The sequence below is a fragment of the Motacilla alba genome, chromosome 9 (assembly GCF_015832195.1).
Source record: "Motacilla alba alba isolate MOTALB_02 chromosome 9, Motacilla_alba_V1.0_pri, whole genome shotgun sequence".
NCBI classification, from domain to species: domain Eukaryota; kingdom Metazoa; phylum Chordata; class Aves; order Passeriformes; family Motacillidae; genus Motacilla; species Motacilla alba.
The window spans coordinates 21303544-21322819 of record NC_052024.1 but is presented as its reverse complement, the minus strand read 5'-3'; the positions used below and the strand labels follow the sequence as shown (position 1 = coordinate 21322819).

Below are 19276 nucleotides of genomic sequence, written 5' to 3'. Positions count from 1 at the left end.
GTGTAATCATGGAGGTATCCTAATGGAGTTTGGAACTTGAGCTCTCAGTGCAAGCTCAGATGGGGGGCAGCTCTGTCAGCACCTGCTGCTGTCCCCTGAGAGGCCCTTTCCCTGGGAATTATACATATTTACAGAGAGAGAGAGAGAATTTATCCTGCTTTGGGCTTCAGGCTGCTCACCCCAGTTCAGCTGCTCCTTGCTGCCCACCCACAGGCTCTGCAGGTTATTCCTGGCAGCCCCACACTGTGCCCCACTGCAGCTGGGCCATGGGGAGGATCTTCACCCCACTGGGGCTCCCAGCATGGCTGGGGCAGGAGGAAGAACCCTGAAACAGCTGCTGGGGCAGAAGCACAGAGGCTTTACAGCTCCCAGCCTGTTGTGTCAGCAAAACCAGCCCTATCTCAGCACCCTTATCTGCCAACAGTGCAAATAATTTCTAAATGAGCTGGAAGGAGGAAGACTGATGAATGCAGTTTTGCTGGAAATGTTATCAGGTTGGGAACAGGGGTGGCTGAACACTCCCTTATCTGTCCTGGATGAGAAGTGGGGGATAACTGGGGTCTCCCCAGCCTGACTCAGTGGCAGCACAGGTCCCAGAAGCATTTTACTCTTCTGTATCAAACTGAAGAGTTTTAGCTATTTGCTTTCAGTTCTGCTGTTTGTGCACTTTGCCATGTTTATTTTTCAGTGCCTTCTGCTCTCTCCCTGCCCCCTGTGCCAGTGATTAGGAAGATGCTGATGCTGTTGTGGGGTTTGGCACCTGGAGGCCAGGCTCAGAGCATCCTGGTGGTGTGCAGGAAACATCAGAGTGGTGATTGAGCCACAGTGCCCACTGAAAATAATCCTGTTGTCCCATATTCCCATCTAGAATTCCTGCTAAACCCACAACCTGACAGCAAAAACCATGTAACAAATGTGAGGCTTAAATCATGCTTCAGTGCTTGCTGGGATGGGGTGTTTGGACTGCCTTGATATGTTAAGCTATATAATTTTAAAAAATGAAATTTGTTATTGATCTATTAAAGCATTTCTCTCTTAATTTCTCATTTAAATCCAGAATGGATAGACAGCAATGGAAAATCTTTCCTGGCTGTTGGCTTCTTAGTGCTTTGTGAGTTTATTTATGACCACACCATAGGGATTCAGGTACAAAGTGCTGCTCAGGGCAGTTTCCAGGCTCAGAGTGGTCACAGAAACCCTCCTTGGAATCAATCCCTCAGTCTCCTCCATGAGGACTTCCCAGGATCCAGCTGACTCCAATTTGGGGCATTTTACTGTCCCAGTTATCCCAGGCCACTCCTCCCAGCCAGCATTACTCCAGCATGAGTTAGGGCTCAAATAGCAGCCCCAGTGCCAAGGCAAGCCCAAAAGGGGCTTCCTGCCAGCCCCCTGCCAAAAATGCACACCCCACAGGAATTTAGTTGTTCCTGAGTCTGCAGGGCAGCAGGACGGGCTGGGTGGGTTTCGTTGCTGCAATAGGATGGGGCTGACACAAATCCCTGCCAAGCCCCACCAGGACACCTGAGGCAGCCTCAGAGCCCGCCAATAAATAATGGATAAATAAAATAGATACTTCTGTAGAGTATATGTAAATATTATACTCATATTATCCAAAATGAGGAGGTAACTTGATTCCTTCTGATCTGCCCAATAAGAAGCCTTTACTTTGTTTCTGCCTGTAAAATGAAACAAGAATTGTTCCTTATTTTTGTCTATATTTTGTGTAATCAGATCCCTCCACCACTGAACCTCGTTTCCTGCTGCTGGGTACGTACAAGCTGTTATTGAGTATTTATTTTTCCATGGGCCTCTCTGTTTCTAATTACTTTGTGCTGATATTATGTGACAATGTTGAGTCTGCACCTCCTTTAATACCCGCCACATGCTGAGTATACTGTAAACAACACATTTTCAGCTATTTCCTGCTATTATTTACCTCTTTATTTCTGATCTTACTATTTCTGGAGATTAAATGAAGCTGTTTTCTGATGGGGTTATTGGCCAGGAGGGCAAGCAGGCAGAAAGCATACAGATACATTAGAAGTAACTTTATTAGTGATGCTTAAAATTGGTGAAATCTTGTGGGGTTTGTTGCTCTTTTTTTAATGGAAGACAGTGAGAGTTTTGCTGCAGCAAAAGTGATAAAAGACTGGCGGTGCAGAAAAATAATATCTCTGTATGCTCACACATAAATAGCCTGTGTGGTGCTGCTACTGCTGCTCTGGCAACAGCCACTTGTGCTTAAAATCTGTTTCTTCTTATTTGACAGACATCAGAATTTCACATGTGTGGGATGTCTTTCATAAACTGATTTTATTTGGAAGACAGCAGCGAAGCCATTTTTTTGAGAAACGAAGGGGAAAACTATTAAAAAGGGAAGAACACACGTGATATTATTTATTTATATTTGTAAAATATATTTCTGTATTAGGGTCTTGTGAGAGTTTTGGTGCCATTGCCCTGCTGAGCCCTGAGCTGGCAGGTGCTGGCCCTGGCCCATCCACCGTGCTACCAGTGCAATTGGTGCTTTGTGGTTGTTGGAACCCTGGTTAATGAGAATTTTAGACCTGAGGCCCTGGAGAAGGCTTCCAAAATGGAATGATGGAACTGGGACTGTGGGTGTGGAGTTTGAATAGAAGTGTGTGATATCACAGGCTGGGAAACTTAGACTTTAAGGGTTTAGAATATAGTAATATATATAAAGCAAGATGGAGGTTTTAGGGTGGAAGCTGGTCCTTCTTCTCCATGGATTTGGGTGTTTTTGTGTAATTGGAAAAGAAAGTCCCCATGGAGGGCACAGGTGGTTGGTCATTGGGTTAAAAGTAAAAATAATTTAGGTGCAATTTCTTAATTGGACAGTTTACCCTTAAAAGGCCTTGTAGAGAGAGAGATTTTTAGTTTGTTAAAGTGCTATAGAACTCAGGGTTTGCAAGACTGACATGGATGAGAACTAACAAACATCTGAGTCCCAACAAGAAATCCTGTCAGGATTTAATCCTGACCCTGGCAAAAAGAAGTTTAGATTTGACATGCAATGATTATTCCTCTTCCCAAATTAAACCTCTGGCTTGATGGACTACAGCTCTCAGCTGGGTGGAGGCAAAGTGGTGCTCCTGGAGCACTCACTCTGCTGGATTTTGTGCTTATCCCTCCTGGGAATCCTAAAACAGCCTGAGCATCATCTGAGACTGGGGCGTTTCTGTGGCTGCCAAACGTGGCAGCAGCTGCTGTCACCTGTGCAGCTGCTGTCACCTGTGCAGTCTCCATGCTGTGGGTGCATTATTTGTCCCAGCTTCATCTTGTGGCTGTCACAGGAGCACATCCCTGCTGCTCTGAGGAGAGCCCAGCCCTCCAACGAGCAGGGCTTTTCTGGGCTCTTGTCCAGCACTAAACATGGAAAATTCCAACAGTCAATCCTGTGTGATCAAGGTGTTTGGGATCTTTTAACTTTCAAAACAAACGTGAACAAAACCGGTGACTTTACAGTAGATTCTGTAGGAAAGAAACAACTGGCAAAGCAGGCACCTGGCTGAGTTATTGCCTGCCAAAAACCACAGAAACACTGACCTCTGGCTTTTAAAAAACCTTGCTGCAACTCGAATCTGGGTAATTTGCATAAATTTACATTTGAACAATAAGAGGCTTTGTTTCCTGCCTGCCACCTGCATTACACCTGGCCACTTCAGCTGCAAAAACACATGAAATTATGGAAGAACCACCATTTCTCTGAGGTGTTGCTTGGAGTCTCATCTGTAGACTCCAGCTATTTTCCCCATTGAACATTTAATAATCATATTATAAAAGCTCCATTTACATTTTAAACCCTCTTTTGTGGTTTCTATGCCTAACACATACATGCACCATGACCTGATAAAAGCATCCACACTCAGGAAGGGAAGCTCTGGGTATGCCCAGGGGAACTTGGGCAGCAACACAGGGACAAAACAAAAATGCCTGGCTGGACCTAAAGGAAAATTTTACTCGATTTATTAAGTGCTATAGATCCACGATTGTTAACATAATTTTGCTTTTTCAAAGTTTAACATTTTCAAGCATTGGGAAAAGGAATTCCTGCCCTCCATCCTCACTGCAGTTGAACTCTGGGAGTAATCCAAACCTGCGGGAGCACTTTGGGGTTTTCCTTCAACCCAGCTCTGAAATAAGATGCTTTTTCTTGCAATCCCAGGCCTTGTTTTCCTCTGACTGGTGACAATCTGTGTCTGCTAGGCTGTACAACCACACACGTGGCTGCCAGCCTGCTTTGAAAGGAAGGATCACAAGGCAGCGTGATCCCATCAGCTCAGATTTTTGTTGGCGCTTGTTCCATTTAATCACAACAGGTTTGTTGTGTCGGTGTGTGTGAAGGATATGTTGGCACACAAAAGCACAGCTCTGAAACACCAGGTGGAGCTGGGTTTTGAAATGGAGCTGTGAAGTCAGGCCCTTTGCTTAACTTCCTGCAGCAAGCAGGTGAGTTTTAGAAATACTTGCAGCTTTACCATGAAAAACGTGGCTTGCTCAACACAGCATTAATTACTGGTCCTGTAAATGTTTTGTAACAGCATTAGTGATCTTTGGGATTTTCAGGAAAATAAGAAAACCACCCTTAATTGTTGCTTCACCACTGCGTGTTTTTCCTCCAAAGGGAAATTCCAAGGCAGCAGTACCCAGTGCCCCAGACTGGGGCAGGAATTGTGCTGTTTTATTTCCACTGAAGCACACAAAGTCCAACACATCCTGCCTGGCAGCCAGTTACACACACTGCTCGTTTCCTTTTGCCACCTCTGAAGCAGCAAAATGAAACCACCAGTGAGGCAGACATGGCACCAAGTAGCTGATACTCCACTGCTTCTCCTCTCCCTGCTCCAGGAACAGCTGCTCAAACACATTGGAAAATGACAAATGATACCCAAAAGCCTGTCGACAAAATTCATTTCCCCTTCTGTGACTCTCATTTAGATTTAGGTAACAAAAGTGGGTATCATTTTACTGTAATGTATTAGTTTGTGCTTTGTCAAGTCTCTAAAGTCCCTCTCAGAGGTTTGCCAGCAAAAACAATGCTGATACAATTTTAAAAAAAAATCATCAGGAGATCCAACCACTTAGTGGGCACACTTCAGCCTCAACTACCAAACTTGTTCAAGCAAACAGTTCAGTATCAGAGTCTAGATGTATCCCTGGTTTGTGATAGTGAACAAATATGGCATTACTTATTCCAGAGCTCACCAGCACACTGGAACCTGAGTAAATATTCTGATGAATCACAGAGGACACTACACGGCACTGAAATGCATCTACGTGCAAGTTACTGCAAGTGCAGTCTCACAAAACTTTTTTTCATAATAAAAACACAAATCTCTTGGTAATATATCAATAACTAGTTTGTAGTTATGGAATTATTTCAGTGAAGGACTCCCCACTTATACTAGAGAAATACCTGTTCCAAGAAATAATCCCAGAAGTCAAATGCAAGAACTGTAAAATACAGCAAAAAAAGACAAACATCTGCAGAGATTTAATGGGATTCAGGCACTGTCAGTATTGAAGGACATCTCAGTCATGTCTTTAAGATGTTTTAGCTGGTTGCTGGTTAACAGGTTTGTCTCCACCTCCTTATTTATCCATCTAATACAAACCTAGCAGATCTTTGCTGTCCTCCAGTTCGACTTGTGGTTACACACAGGAATACCACAACCAATTAGGGAATGAGGTAAAATCGCAAAGAAAAAAAAAATTACCATCTGCAAGCTTATTTTTGAACTAAAATAACTAGAGGTAAACTTTTATTAAATATTTTGCCACATTCACAGGAGCTGGTACTTTTAGTCACAAGCTCTAGAATTATTTGAACCAATATGATTAAAAATGTATTGAACTGTCCTACACATGTACTGGGCAAAAGGCTCAGTTTTTTCTTACTGGGTCTTTCACTGGTGCCAAACGAACAGCTGATTCCTGGCAGTGGAAGGAAAACTGCAAATCAAACAACTCCCGTGCTGTTTTCTAATTAGAACTCCAGAAAAACACCAGAAAACCAACCGTGCTCTGTCCAACAGGGTACAAAACCTTTATTCACCAATAAGTTAGAGTGTTCTTATAAATAGATGTTCTAGTCTTTTGTACTCTGCAGCGAGCACGGAGGCAAGGCTGTCACTCCTCGGACTCGGAGCCCTCCTCGTCCTGGCTGATCTGGAAGTAGCGCAGCTCGTACGTCTCCTTGTCGGACGCCACCACGCGCAGCCAGTCCCGCAGGTTGTTCTTCTTCAGGTACTTCTTGGTCAGGTATTTCAGGTACCTGAAAAACAGGAATTTCACCGTAGAAGCTTCTCACTGGACACCCCCTGATGCTGCCTGCGCTCCACCCCAGACAATGTCTTGAGCAGGGCAGTACCACAGTAATTATACCCAGAAACAGAAAAATTTCACATGTAACAAGCAATAAAAGCATATTTTCACTACAGATATGCAGGAATTCATTATTAATTTGACTACACAGCAAAATGCCAGTAACTAGACTGGTCCAGTCCAGTTACTAGCACTGGTAACTGGTTCTAAACCTTGGTGTAACAAATCAGATTCTGCTGCACCTGTATCAGCAAACAAAAGGAGGATTCAGGGAAAGATGTGTACCTCCCACCAGTGCACTCAGCTCTTGTTTGTCCTAACTCAACACTTTCAGGCTTGAAGGGTTTGTTTGCAACAACCCACATCGAGCACACATTCGTTATAATACAACCAATTAAACAATCAAACAGCCACCCCCGATATTAATTCAGTGTTATTTTAAAGGTCCATCTTCCCCTGATACACTGCCAAGGACCTATATAAAGTATCTCTATTAATATGCTTAAGAGTCAACATTAATTAGCAATCGAGCCTTGAGTTTTAAAAAGCGATTTTTAAATATCTGACATAATAAATCTGTTTCAATTACATGTTTCACTAATATTTACAAGTGCTACGAAGGTCAGAGCTAACACCTCTCCAAATATCAGAAGTGCACTAATTGGAATTCATTTTGCAGCAAGAACTGAATATTAACGTGTGTTTATGGGACATGGATTACTGGTGGATGTAGCAGTGTCAGGTTTATGGCTGGACTTGATGATTGTAAGGATCTCTTCCAAGCTAAATTACTCTGGTTTTACATCCAACGTCCCACAGTTCAAACCCCACAAACACAAGATAATGAAACCCATGCCAACCTTTTAGAAAACTGCTTCTCTGACGTCACAGTGATCTTGTTCTTCAGACGTTCAATGTGAACGGTGTTGCCCAAGTTCCCAGTTTTCCCATTGACCTTAACCTTCTCCTTTAGGAACTGTTCCTGTTTCAACATCAAAGAAATAGAACACTAGGGAATGGCACCCTAGGTATGAACTAGGGAAGGGACCCTAGTCAGGAAGCAACATTAAAAACCACCATTTTCTTATGTTCTGACAAAAGTATTTAGAGTGCAAAAATATTTTACAGCATGTAATTATAAAAAAAAAATAACCCCCCCCTTGCTCAACCAGAAATAAACAGTTCTATTCATGGACAGGTATGAAACATGCTATAAAAACGCCTTTTTTTTTTTTTTATGACAGTATGCTAAAGTACAGTTGATGATTTAAGTAATTTACAATGTAGCTTTCAACTGTTACTGCACCAAGGCTGTTATTATACTATGCGTCTGAAGTATGAGCAAAACCACGACTTACAAAATTCCCGGAATCAAAGATTCCATCTTCCACAGGATGCGTCAGGTCAAGGCAAAACTTCCAGGCTGACTTTTTGGATTTTCGGTCCTTTTGCTGGAACACCAAAGAATTCCTGACCTTTAACGAACCGCGCCGTAAAAACCCTCCCGACCCAGGGGAGGCGCCACCTCCCGCCCAGCGCGGCTCACTGCAGCCGGCCCGGCCCGGCCCGGCCGCCTCCCACACGAAACTCTCTCGGGACAGCCCCGCTCGCATCGGGAAGCCGCCGGCTCCTCACCCGCCCCACGGCTGCCCCGGCCGGCCCCGCGCCGCCTCCCCGCCGCCCTCACCGGCGCCATGGCACTCCCGCCGCGCCGCTCCCGCAGAAAGGAAGTGCGCCGGGCCGCGCCGCGCTTTTATACCCGCGGCGGTGACGTCACCGCGCCGGCGCGCGGGGCACGCCGGGAGGCGCCGGCGCTCCCGGGAAGATGGCGGCGCGGGGAAGGGAGTCCCGTGTGGAAGCTCCCGGCGTTATTCCCGCGGGAACGCGCGCGGCCGCACGCCTTCCTCTTCCTCCCGCACGAACCGCAACCGCCCGGCCCCCGCCCCCTGGAAGTGGCCGCGAACCCCCCACCCCCCCGGCAGCCCCACCGCGCTCCCGTCACTGTAACGAGCACCATGTCCCCACAGCACTGACACCTTTATTATTTCTGGAGCAAAACACACACACACGTACAAATCTTTCCCCTGATCGTTTCCATGGTGTTGAGAACAGTAACAGAGCTTCCCAAACAGACACCGGAGCTGCCGCCACGCCCGGATCTCGCAGGTCGCAGGGTCCCGCAAGCAGTGAGAGACTCGGGCGGCAGCAGCAGCCGCCAGGTTCGCTTACAACACACAGCACAGGACAAAAGGGGTCTGCGATACAGCAAAGCACAGCAAACATTTCCTTGGAGTTCAACAAAGCAAGTCACTCTCGGATGCCAAATACTGCAGGGCCGCGGTGCAGGTGCTGGAGAGCCTCCGCCCACCTCCAGGATCCACACCTTCAGGGACATTCCCAGTGGATACTCGAAATATCCTGAACAAGGTCTCTTCATAGCCTGAAGTTTAGTTCTACTGTAACAAACTACGTTCTAATTACTCAACCAAAAAAAAAAATAATAGTGGGATTTATTGAATTTTGAATTCTGTGAGACTGACCTGCAGTAACCATAAGAGTTAGAACTGTCAACAAACTTGACTTCTTTACAGATTATGTAAAATTATCTGTATTGTGAAACTACAGACCGTGCACCGTTTCTGGGTGCACTTCGGATTAGAAAAACCTGCAAGAGAAACAATGAACTTCAGCTTAAAAAAAAACAGCCCTGAGAACATGGCTCAACCAGCAAGAGCCCAGTTGAAAAACCACCATTATAAGCAAAAATTAGAAGGATCTACTGAATTCTCAAAGTATTATTTGCCAACATTTGAGGCAGGAAACACTGCAGTCTTTCCAATTGTGTGAAGTAGTAAGAGAAACTCAATGAACAGGAGCCATAAAAAAACGCATTATTTGGAGTGGAAATACCTCTCACCACCTCCCTGTGTTCACAGGCTTTACTCTAAGCAATTGCCATCAGCTATAAGAAGTTTATGGTTTTGACACAATTTAAGTGTTAAGACAGTAATACAGAACAAATACACTGGTAAGATCTGTTTTAAAGTAAAGCTATGAAAGGAGAACTTCCCTAAGCACTTGGTTATGGATATTAAAAATACACATCTCTATGGACTACTGATCACAAAGTTTGTTGCAACGATTCTGACAGGAAACTGAAGCGTCTTACTTTGGAAAAAAAAAAAAAAAAAAGCTTCAAATACATGTTTTAATTTAGAAGCAACTTTTAACCTTACTGAAACTTGGAGATTATGCTTTAAGACATGCTTATGTACCTATGGGAAACTTCATGCATGATGCTCTGCACTTCCATGGTGTCTGAAGTGCTTCACAAAGACAACTAAGTATATAAGAACAAGCCTATAATGAAGTACTTAATCATTTAAATCTTGCAGAACTGAAGGTTGCAATAGAAGGACATCTGGAAGTCCCGAGGAGGGCCTCTTCCAGCAAGCTGGAGGGCATGAAACCTCTCTCTTCAGATTGCTGTAGTACCTGAAAACTCCAGTCAGGCCAGGACTGCACTTGCAGGAACAGGGCTCAAACCAGCCCTGGTCCCAGAGAGCTCAGTCTGAGTTACTGCTCAGATTGTGGGCCAGTGACATCAAGAACCTGTCTTCCAACAAGGTTTTAGAGGACAGACAGGAACCTGAAAATAGACTAAAGCACTACCAGAGCAAGGACAAATTCAAGTCTTGTAGTTTTCAAGCGTATTGGAAGTATCTGTAATGTGGTGATAGAACTTGCATTAGTTCAACATAGCCACCTGTGACCTCCCGTGTGACACCACACAGCTCAATCATCAGCAATGGTTACAGTCACCTCCAAAGCCAACAAAGCCTGACTTCCAGGTACCAGCTTGATGGAGAGGCAGACAGGAGCACAGTGCAGACTAGCCTGAACTATTCCTCATCCACTTCAGAACTATTCTGGAAGCATTTCAACCTAGAGCTTCTTTTAAAAGCAGCTTTGCCAATTCAGTCAAGGTGCTATTTACAGAGCTCACCCGCAACATGTTTTGTGCTAGGCAAGAGCATGTGGCAGGTCCTACCTCTGCCAGGTGTCCCAGGTAGCTGTGCTTTATTACCAGAGTGTATTTATTGCTGTCTTTACCTTCACTGGTACTGCTCTCCCCGGCATGGGAAGCCTGTGGACAACACACGCTTCTGCCACCTGCATTGCACCTCCAAGGTTTGCTAAGCCCTGCCCCAGCGTGGCCAAGGGCAGCTCAGGACAGCTGCCACGAGCCCTCTGGGGACTAGAGAGTACAAACTATGAAGCTGAAAACATCTGAAGCAGTTAAGAGCAGCATGGAGTCCAACTCTGGCTGCCAAGTAGTGTGAGTTGTGCGCGCTGTCCGGGGCAGCTTCTGTGTCATCCTCCATCAGCCACTGAGCATTAAGGCAAGTTCATGAAACTATTCACCAGCTGTGAAGAGAGGTCTAAGCCAGGGACTAAGGAAGTTTCCCCACTCATGAAGAGTCACCAAGTTTTAGAATTCAAGCTGAACACTTTAGAGAGGAGCGGGATAATTATCCTTCCATAACTATTGCTGTGAAGCCTTGTTAAGCTACTAAATAGTCAGAGGCATGCATGCGTGTTGCTGTGACTCAGAACTCCCCAGGACAGGAGCCAGCTTCCCTAACTAGGTAGCAAGTTATTTACTTTTATAGTGAAGCCATGGTTGTTCGGAATTGTCTGTCAAGTTTATGTTTTGAAAATACAATAGTTTTATTTTTTTTAAAAAAAAAGAATCACATGCATTTAGTTTAGGCTCAATGCTACAGTTTTGTCCCACTTTCTGAAAAACGTGTGGTCCCTGTGCTACAAAAATATGGTCTGAACCTGAAGGCTAAAACCTAAAGCTGGAAGCACTGCAACAGATTCCCATGGAGTTTGTCACCCTTTTATAGTTTAAGATAAATATAATAAAGGAAAGCAATTGAACTGCATTTTTCTATTTTATTTTTCAAGTCTGACAAAGGCCTCGAGTGAAAGTCTATAGCTTTAACATCCATTCTCACCTTTGTGTCCCCTTGACCTATCTATGTCTTATCCACTCAATATTCCAAAGGCCTGCCTAAACCACAGGTAGGCTTTTTTTTTTTAAACCATTTTATCATTACAATAAGCCAACAAATTGGCAAAGAAGAAAACAGAGGTAATACAGTTTAGTTGCACATGGCCACTGGGGCTTGGTCAAGCCAGCTGGCATTTCTGATCACTTGAGTTTCTTGGTCTAAAAGTTGTGATTGGCACCTACAGTTCTGCAAGAGTCCCAATCCACAAAGTACTTAAGCTTTAAAAAAAAAATGAAAAAAAAAGCTACTTTTATTGTCAGTTCTACCTAAAGATGTCAAGAAAAATACTATTTGTGCTCTAGGTCACTTTATAATCCTAGATACCTACCAGCTTATCTAAAAGCCCCTGAATACTGTATTTTGTCTGTTCATACAGACAAACACTGTTTTGCTCAAGCAAATAAAAATATATCCACTAGTAACACCTGATTGGTTTCTCAGATCCGTAGCTGAAACCCACAGGAATGTTAAAATAGTTACAATTAAGGAATTAAAATCTCAGTGATTTTGAAAACTGCCAGTTAGCCTGCAACACTAATCCAGAATCCAGCACTGCTTTTTAACAATTCAAAAAGGAAATGAGGTTGCTTGTGAAGGCCAGAGCTTTGGTGACAATAAGGACCAAATTTATAGATCTGTGGTTTGTCCAGACCTGAGCAGTTGCCCGAGCCTGGTGATCTTCTTTACTTGCAAGGCTTTATGGCTACAGCACATTCTTCATTCATTGCACTTATGACAGATATCTGGAAGAGAAGACACAGAGGTGAGCTCCAGCCCACAGGAAGTGCTCCTAGAAGTTACAAACTTTCACATTTCAATATCCATCCCATCTCTTTAGAGTGCTCCAGTCCAAATGTCCTCCTACATCTCAAAGCACCAATCCCCACCCCTCACAAAGAGATACAAGTGGTCAATATCAGAGTAAGACTTCTCTGTAGTATCATGTGGGATTAACCATAACTGTTCTCGTTCACCCTCCCTACTTACCTGCACATCTTCATTGGCATTGAATTTTCCTTCTATTTCTTTGCCAAGATCCCCTTCTGGCAACTTTAGATCCTCACGAACTTCACCACTTTCTGTCAGCAGGGAGAGATACCCATCCTGAATGCCTATCAGCTGCAAAGAGAAGTTCATTTTCAGAAGTTAAACTTCAGAACTCACCAGCAGGTAGTAGCTTAATGTCAGCAGAAGGCAGTGAACTCTACCTGTTACAATAATTCTTTAGTACTCTGTAACAGTTTAAAACCTTCTTTAAAACCATTTTTAACAACAGTTCAGTGGGCTGAAAGCTAGGGCAACTGTAGCAAAAGGCATTCTGCTATCAAAAACCAGCAGAATTCTGCTGGTTACTTCCTAGTAGGTAAAACACTAGAAACCCCATCTGTGTGATTTAGGAAATGTACTGCTTCCAGGTCAGCGGTTCAGCTTTCTTGATCACTGAATTAGAAACAATAACTGGAATGGTATTCACTCAACAGCAGTGCTTGTGTGAAGTGTACAAAACACACAACAGTGCAACTATACACTTCTCTACCTGCATCTCTACAGTGAGCTACCACAAGTTACAATAAACACTAATAAATTAGGGAACATCCACCAAGTCCTGGCCCACTTTTATAATGCTGTCTTCAGCCTAACCAAAAGCCTGGGATAAGGGGAATGGCTGTTTTGACCATTTGGGGAATTACAAACATGTAACAGTAAATCCAGAAAATTAGAATCCCAGAACAATAGAGAAAGACCACCAAGATAACACTAAGAACTTCTTGGAAGGTCTGAGCCCTAAGACAGGCGGGTCACACTTTATTCCAACAGCATCAGCTGTCCTGAAGACACTAAAGACTGTTTGCTAAAACACTGAACTTGACCTTTGTCGAGCAATTGCAGCTTTCCAGATTATGGGGATATGTCAGCTCCTGATCAGAACTATTCCCAATGAAATGAGAACATAGCATTTTACAACTCAACCTGAACTGTGCTTTTAAGAGCTCACCAACCATTATCACAGAAGGCATTACAGAAGTTGCTCCCTTCATAAATGTATTTCAGTGCAGAGCTCAGGAACTTCAAAACTATTTGGTATCACCTAAAGCCACTTTCCCCATAAGGAGCAGAAAACTTTAGCAAGTTAAAATTCATATCAGATGCCATTTAGAACTGTTTTGGGGATTCATTTACCCCATGTAAGAGTGAAACTATAAATGAAAATTTATGCTTAGATTCATATTTAGTTATGTGAGATCTTGATTCTCCTTTAAATAATATTAACTTGCAGCAGGGAAAAACTCTCTCCATATTCTAAAGGATGCCAGTACCACAAAGAATCCAGAAGTGGTCTTATAGCAACAGCTAGAAAAAGCATGGTATGAATTATGCCTATTACCTGTCATGCTTAGAGACTGCTAGTCTGACCTGAGGTTGTTTATACACTAAGGAGCTCTCTCTCCATCAGTGAGTTTCAACAGTTTTAGCAATTCAGTAAATGCTATAAGTTCAGCTAGGTCATGCCTAGACAGGCAATCCCATTAATTCTGACAACAGCACTTTACTGAGAGGCAAATTTGGGGATGAAGAGAGTTTGTGTGTGGTACTGAGAGTATAAAGACTCGTATGACTCTTAACTCACCTGGTAATCATTCCTCTTGATATTTGGGACATCCATGTTATGAGTTGATGGGCAAATATCTTCATATTTTTTACCAGTGAAGATATCAATACCAACCAAATGGACCTGTAAGAGCAGAAAAATAGCTTCAGTTACTATTGGTCCTGGAGAAGCAAGATGTTATTGCCATCAGTACTGCTGGTTCTACTCAGTTTCCTATGAGACCATGTGCAATCCCCGATTGTGCCTCAACCTTTTGCTTGTGGTATGAAAACATCCCTGACATCAAGAGGGGGCCTCTCACTCCCTTCCACAGCCCACTACAGAAACCCTACATGGCAGCAAGACCAGCCACTGTTATCTTCCACTATCTTCTGCAGATTTACAGCAGCAAGCTAAGAGTTCACAGTGGTTAAGAATATGTTTATTTTAAGATCTAGCTGTTCTAAGGAACAAGCAGTTAAGAGGAAAATAGGTGGTCATGCAAAGAGACCACAGCAGCTCCCACCTCCCTTTGTGCTAGCTGCAGTGCTTGCTGAAGCTGGAGCTTAGATGACCACTTTAACCAGTTCTTTTCACATCCTTTCCCTCTGACAGCTGTTTCTGTATTTAAGAAATTTGGATCTATTAAAACAAGGCATTAAAAAAAAAGGGAAGGAGAAAGGAAACAACTAGGAAGAGCTTGGTCTACTCTAGCTTGGGCAAACCCAAATACTCCCCTGCACATATGGCACAAGGTTGTGGAAACTTACGAATCTCCTCAGTCTGTGGTTGTAACAGATCTGTCTCTAAAGTCTGATACACCCACCCTAAAGTGCGGCTGAATGAATGAATGAATGAAGGGGGATTTCAGCCTTGCTCCAAGCTCTGGACAGCTGCATGAGCCAAATGCTTGGGCAGCAGAGCTGCAGCCCCAGAGGTGGCTGAGAACGTCCCTGCTGGGACACGGGCACTCCTCTCTCAGTGTGGAATAAAGAAAGAAGCTGCGAGGCAAAGGCGGCAGAACAGGGCCAGAGCAGGCCCTCAGAGTAACGCGTGTCCGCCGAGCTCTGGATTATGTAACACAGCACGGGCACTCCTGTCTAACACTGCAATAGTAAAAGTCTGCCGGCACGGGCAGACACAGGAGTGCTCTGGTGGGTAGCGACAGCACAACCCAACCACGCCCTAGTGATTTCATCAGCCCCCCTTCCAGAACTTACTCTACCCCCACTACAGAAATTGATTGTGTCCCTATGAGCGTTAAGACTTTTTTTTTTAAGCGCTAACGAGTTAAAGTTGGGAGGAAAAAAAAACAACCCCCCCCTCCTCAATCCTTCCTGTTTTACAGGATCGAAACCCCTTGAGCCAGCTCTGGAGCGATGAGGCACCGTGCGAGAAAGGCAAAGGCGGGACACGGAGCCAAATGAAACGCTACACCCTTCCCTGCCGGCCAGCCGGGAGCCGCAGGAGCGCACACTGCGGGCTGCGCGACAGCCGGGCCGGCAGCGCTCACCTTGGCGTGGCCGTGCTTGCCGGTCTTGGAGGTGGACATCTCCACGATCTTGCAGGGGCGCCCCTTGAGCACCACGAAGCCGTTCTTGCGCAGCGCCGAGCACTGCATGGGGTAGGTGGAGGAGGCGCCGGCATCGCCCGTGGTGAAGTCGAGCTCGTCAGCCATGGCGGTGCGAGGGGGAGGACTGGCGGCGGGGGGGCTGCGCGACAACGAGAGAGGGTCGGCTCGGAGCCCAGCGGCCGCAGGGGGAGAGGGGGACGGACACGGACCCAAGCACGCACCGCGGGGAGCGCGGGCCGGGCTCCCCCGCCCCGCACACGTGCGCGGCGGGCGGGACCCGCCACGTGCCGCGGGCCCCCGGCCTCCCGCCCCCGGGCCCGCTTCGCCCCCCTCCCTTCCCGTCCCCGCGGCCCCCGTTACCTTGTGAGGAGGATCGGGGGGTGCCGGGGGTCGCGGCGGTCCCGGGGGAGCGGGGCGGGAGCGGCGGGCGCGGCGCACTCGCGCCCGACACCACTGCGGCGGCCGGCGGGAAGGGGCGGCGCGGGCAGCGCGCGCACGGTCCGGCCCCGCCCCCCCACTTCCGCCGCCGCTGATTGGCCCGCGGCCATTCCGCGGGGGGTGGGGCGTAACCTGCCGGCCCCTCCCCCGAACCACGTGCCGGCGGCGCTTCCCGCGCCCGCCCACTCGCGCGCGTGGCCACGCCCCCTCCCGCGTGGGGCGGGCGCGCTCGGGGCGCTGCGGAGGCGGCGCTCATCGGCCGCCAGGCGGCGCCGCGCCCCGCCGCCTCCCCGCAGCCCACACGCCCCGCCGCCATCTTGGGCGGCTGAGGCGGCCGCGGGTGCCTGAGAGGGGCTGGCGTTCGGCGGTGGGAGTTAGACCAACGTTGGGGCGAATGTGTGTCCCCAAAATGTCCCCAAAGCCGTGTGAGCCGTGTACGACTGCACACACAAAACTCCTTTGTCTACCTCGTGTGCTCCCACTCAGAGTAATCAGAAACGAGCGTTTTGAGACCATTACAATCAGCCTAAAGGGACGGAGATGGCTGAGATCCTTACCGAGGGCTTCTGTTTGATATTCTAGTAATGATGGAATTATTAGTACTGGAATATTGTGGCCGGCTCTGCGGTCCCCACCATCTGAAACAAATGGATCTGTTGGAGGAGATCTAGGGAAGGACCATGAAGATTATCCTCTGTAAAGAAAGTCAGAATTGGGGTTATTCTGCCTGGAGAAGGTTCCAGGGAGACCTTGTTGCAGTGTTACCATATATAAAGGAGGATTATGTGTAAGATAGAGAGTTTTACCAGGATGTAGTGACAGGACAAGAGCCAATGGTTTCAAACTGAAAAGAGGGTAGTTTGGAAAAACCCTTTTCAGAAAAACTGTGGATGTCCCACCCTTGGAAGTGTTCCAGGCCAGAGTGGATGGGGTTTAGAGCAATCTGATCTAGTGCAAGATCTCTGTACCCATGGTAGGGGTTTGGAGCAGATGATCTTTAAAGAGATTTTCCAATCCAAAGTATTCTAAACTGTGACACAGCCCTCATCCTGTCCAACTACCATTCCCTGCGCTGCCTCAGGAGAGGTCTGTGGCCATGGAAGTTTGATCAGGGGGTCCTGAGGCCAAAGGATTGTTTTTTACTAAATCTGTTGTAATCAGATGTCATCATACTTTCAACAAATTCACCAGGAGCTTTCCTGTGAGCTGCTGAGCCCTGGCTCTGTAAGGCGCCCTGCAGATCACCTACAGACACAACAAAACCAGGAAAATGCAGGGGTTCAGTGGCAGCAGTGGCAGCACCTGCCTCAGTCATCACCACCACAGGCTGCTGTGTGCTGCTCTGTGTTTTTTGCCCTGAGACCCTGACTTTGTCCTCTGTGCTCTAATGGGGTAGCTGCACAAGTCACTTTTAACATCACATTTTTAAATGGTCCACCAGGAGATGTTTTATTTCATCTGTGTTGATTTTTGTGATTTGTTTGCCTGCGGTCCCGCTATTGGTTACACACTCCAAATTGTACAGCCAAGGAGTTCAGTTTGGCTCTCAGTTTGGGGCCACTTCATGAGGCCCCAACATCATCTCTCTCCTTAACTTGGGCTTTGCCTGGATGCTGCCTCACCCAGCCTGCTCTGGAGATGATACCCTTTTTCCTGCCCGTTTTACTGCTGGCTCAGTTGATAAGCAGGATCTGGGGCATCCTGTTAAGTGTTTTAACATGTGCCGTGTGTGTTAGTTTACCTGCAAGTGTGTGACCAGTTGCACATGCTCTAGGGCTTTTTATCTTCTGAAAAAACACTTTGTGAGAGAACGACCAACTGTTCTGAACCCAAACTGCAGCAGCCTGGGGCTAAGCACTACTGATGACTTTTTTTTTTTTCTCAAGTATCAGTTGATAAATTTGGCTGATCTTCCACAATTAACAGATTCATTTTGAATTACTTGAGAGATCTTCTGGGCTAAATAAAGTCTTTTTACTGAAGTGCGCTGGAGATGATATTTATTTTTTCAGACCCAAAACAAATATTCCAAGACAGCTTTTATTTGAGATTCAATAAAAAACATTGGAAATCCAATCCATCAGTTACTGCCTGCAGGCATCGTTCCTTTGTCTAGATCGACATTAATTTTCTAAAGTGCAGTTCTTGATAGTATTAATGTGATTATCCCGCTTTTCTATACAAGAACAGCAATTGATTCAAAGCATATTTGTAAACGAAATACCATGGCCTTTCACATTTAAAGGTGTTTTCTTTCCAGTGTTGCACAGCTGGATCACACACCTTTTCTCTCAGTAGGCTCAGAATGTTATCAAGTTTTTCTTCTCCTCTCTGTGTCTTTAAGAAGTGAAGAGGGACCAGAAAACTTCAGGAAGATTTAAACTGAGTGAGTTGTGTCTGTTCTGGAGAAGTGTTTGATGCCCTAAAGCGCCTCATCAATGCCCAGCCTTGAGAATATGCATTTCAGCCAGTGCTGGGGTAAACACCCCCCTTGTTTCCAGAAACATCCCACCTGTTTCCAGGCGGCCCCTGGAAGGCAGGAGGTGGTGTTTACACCTCTGGGCTGTGGGGTCAGGTCCCGCGATTAGAAATACCAGGTCATGAGCAGAGTAAACAGCCCTGTTCCAGCCTGAGCAGTGTCTCTGTTTCAGCTGCTGAGCTGACTTTCCTGGGATCCCACCGTGTCCTGGCTGTTGGGGTGCGGGTTCACGCGGCCTTGTGGGCACTGCTTTGAGCAGGAGGACCTGAGAGAAGCTGTAGATCAGTGATCCCCCTCCGCAGGGCAGTGCCACGCTCAGCAGGCCCTCAGAGCTCCTAGGTACAGCGTGTCTGTGTTGCAGGAATGGGGTCAGGGACGCTCTGTAGTGACCTTGCCATAGGCACCCACTCTGCTCTGGGCACTGCTTTGTTCTTGCTGTTCACCGTCTGCTTCCTGTGCTGAGCCCAAGTGGGAATACCCAGGGAATCACCCTGGGCGCACTCTGGGTGACAGTGCGGTGACACTGTGAGCTAGCAGGGCCTGCTGTAATTGTAACTTCCCCACAGGAAGAAGGAAAGCACAAAGTAACTCCAGCTGTTCCCTCCTCCTGGGGCTGCCACAGTGCTGGAGCAGTGATATTCCACCCTGACCTGCAGGGCCTGAACTTTTCCAGAGTCAGAGTCACAGAGCCATTCTCACTCCTCAGCAGCGCGCAGGGAGGCAAAACACAGGACACTACCCAAGCCTTGGGTCTGCAGTTGGATCTACAG

General features: G+C 46.4%; 2 protein-coding genes across 2 annotated transcripts; both read right to left on the bottom strand.

Annotated features, from left to right (window-relative positions):
- Positions 1-6041: 6041 nt before the first annotated feature.
- RPL22L1 (ribosomal protein L22 like 1) lies at positions 6042-8091 on the bottom strand. The gene is made up of 4 exons (XM_038146194.1): positions 8033-8091; positions 7704-7796; positions 7206-7327; positions 6042-6295 (listed from the first exon to the last, which is right to left on the bottom strand). The coding sequence occupies exons 1-4, from the start codon at positions 8039-8041 to the stop codon at positions 6151-6153; spliced, it is 369 nt and encodes a 122-aa protein (XP_038002122.1). The 5' UTR covers positions 8042-8091; the 3' UTR covers positions 6042-6150.
- Positions 8092-11090: 2999 nt separating this feature from the next.
- On the bottom strand, positions 11091-16048 carry EIF5A2 (eukaryotic translation initiation factor 5A2). The gene is made up of 5 exons (XM_038146193.1): positions 15950-16048; positions 15530-15728; positions 14056-14160; positions 12414-12545; positions 11091-12169 (listed from the first exon to the last, which is right to left on the bottom strand). The coding sequence occupies exons 2-5, from the start codon at positions 15692-15694 to the stop codon at positions 12110-12112; spliced, it is 462 nt and encodes a 153-aa protein (XP_038002121.1). The 5' UTR covers positions 15695-15728; positions 15950-16048; the 3' UTR covers positions 11091-12109.
- Between the last annotated feature and the right edge of the window lie 3228 nt (positions 16049-19276).

What these genes read in the sequence shown, in the direction of transcription:
- EIF5A2 (XM_038146193.1), bottom strand. Translation starts at nt 15,694, where the DNA reads ATGGCTGACGAGCTCGACTTCACCACGGGCGATGCCGGCGCCTCCTCC. An exon ending in GCAAGCACGGCCACGCCAAG is followed by an intron (nt 14,161 to 15,529) that starts GTGAGCGCTGCC and finishes CTGCTCTTACAG; the next exon opens with GTCCATTTGGTTGGTATTGA. An exon ending in ATGCCAATGAAGATGTGCAG is followed by an intron (nt 12,170 to 12,413) that starts GTAAGTAGGGAG and finishes CTTCTCTTCCAG; the next exon opens with ATATCTGTCATAAGTGCAAT.
- RPL22L1 (XM_038146194.1), bottom strand. An exon ending in TCTTTGATTCCGGGAATTTT is followed by an intron (nt 7,328 to 7,703) that starts GTAAGTCGTGGT and finishes ATGTTGAAACAG; the next exon opens with GAACAGTTCCTAAAGGAGAA. An exon ending in GAGAAGCAGTTTTCTAAAAG is followed by an intron (nt 6,296 to 7,205) that starts GTTGGCATGGGT and finishes CCTGTTTTTCAG; the next exon opens with GTACCTGAAATACCTGACCA.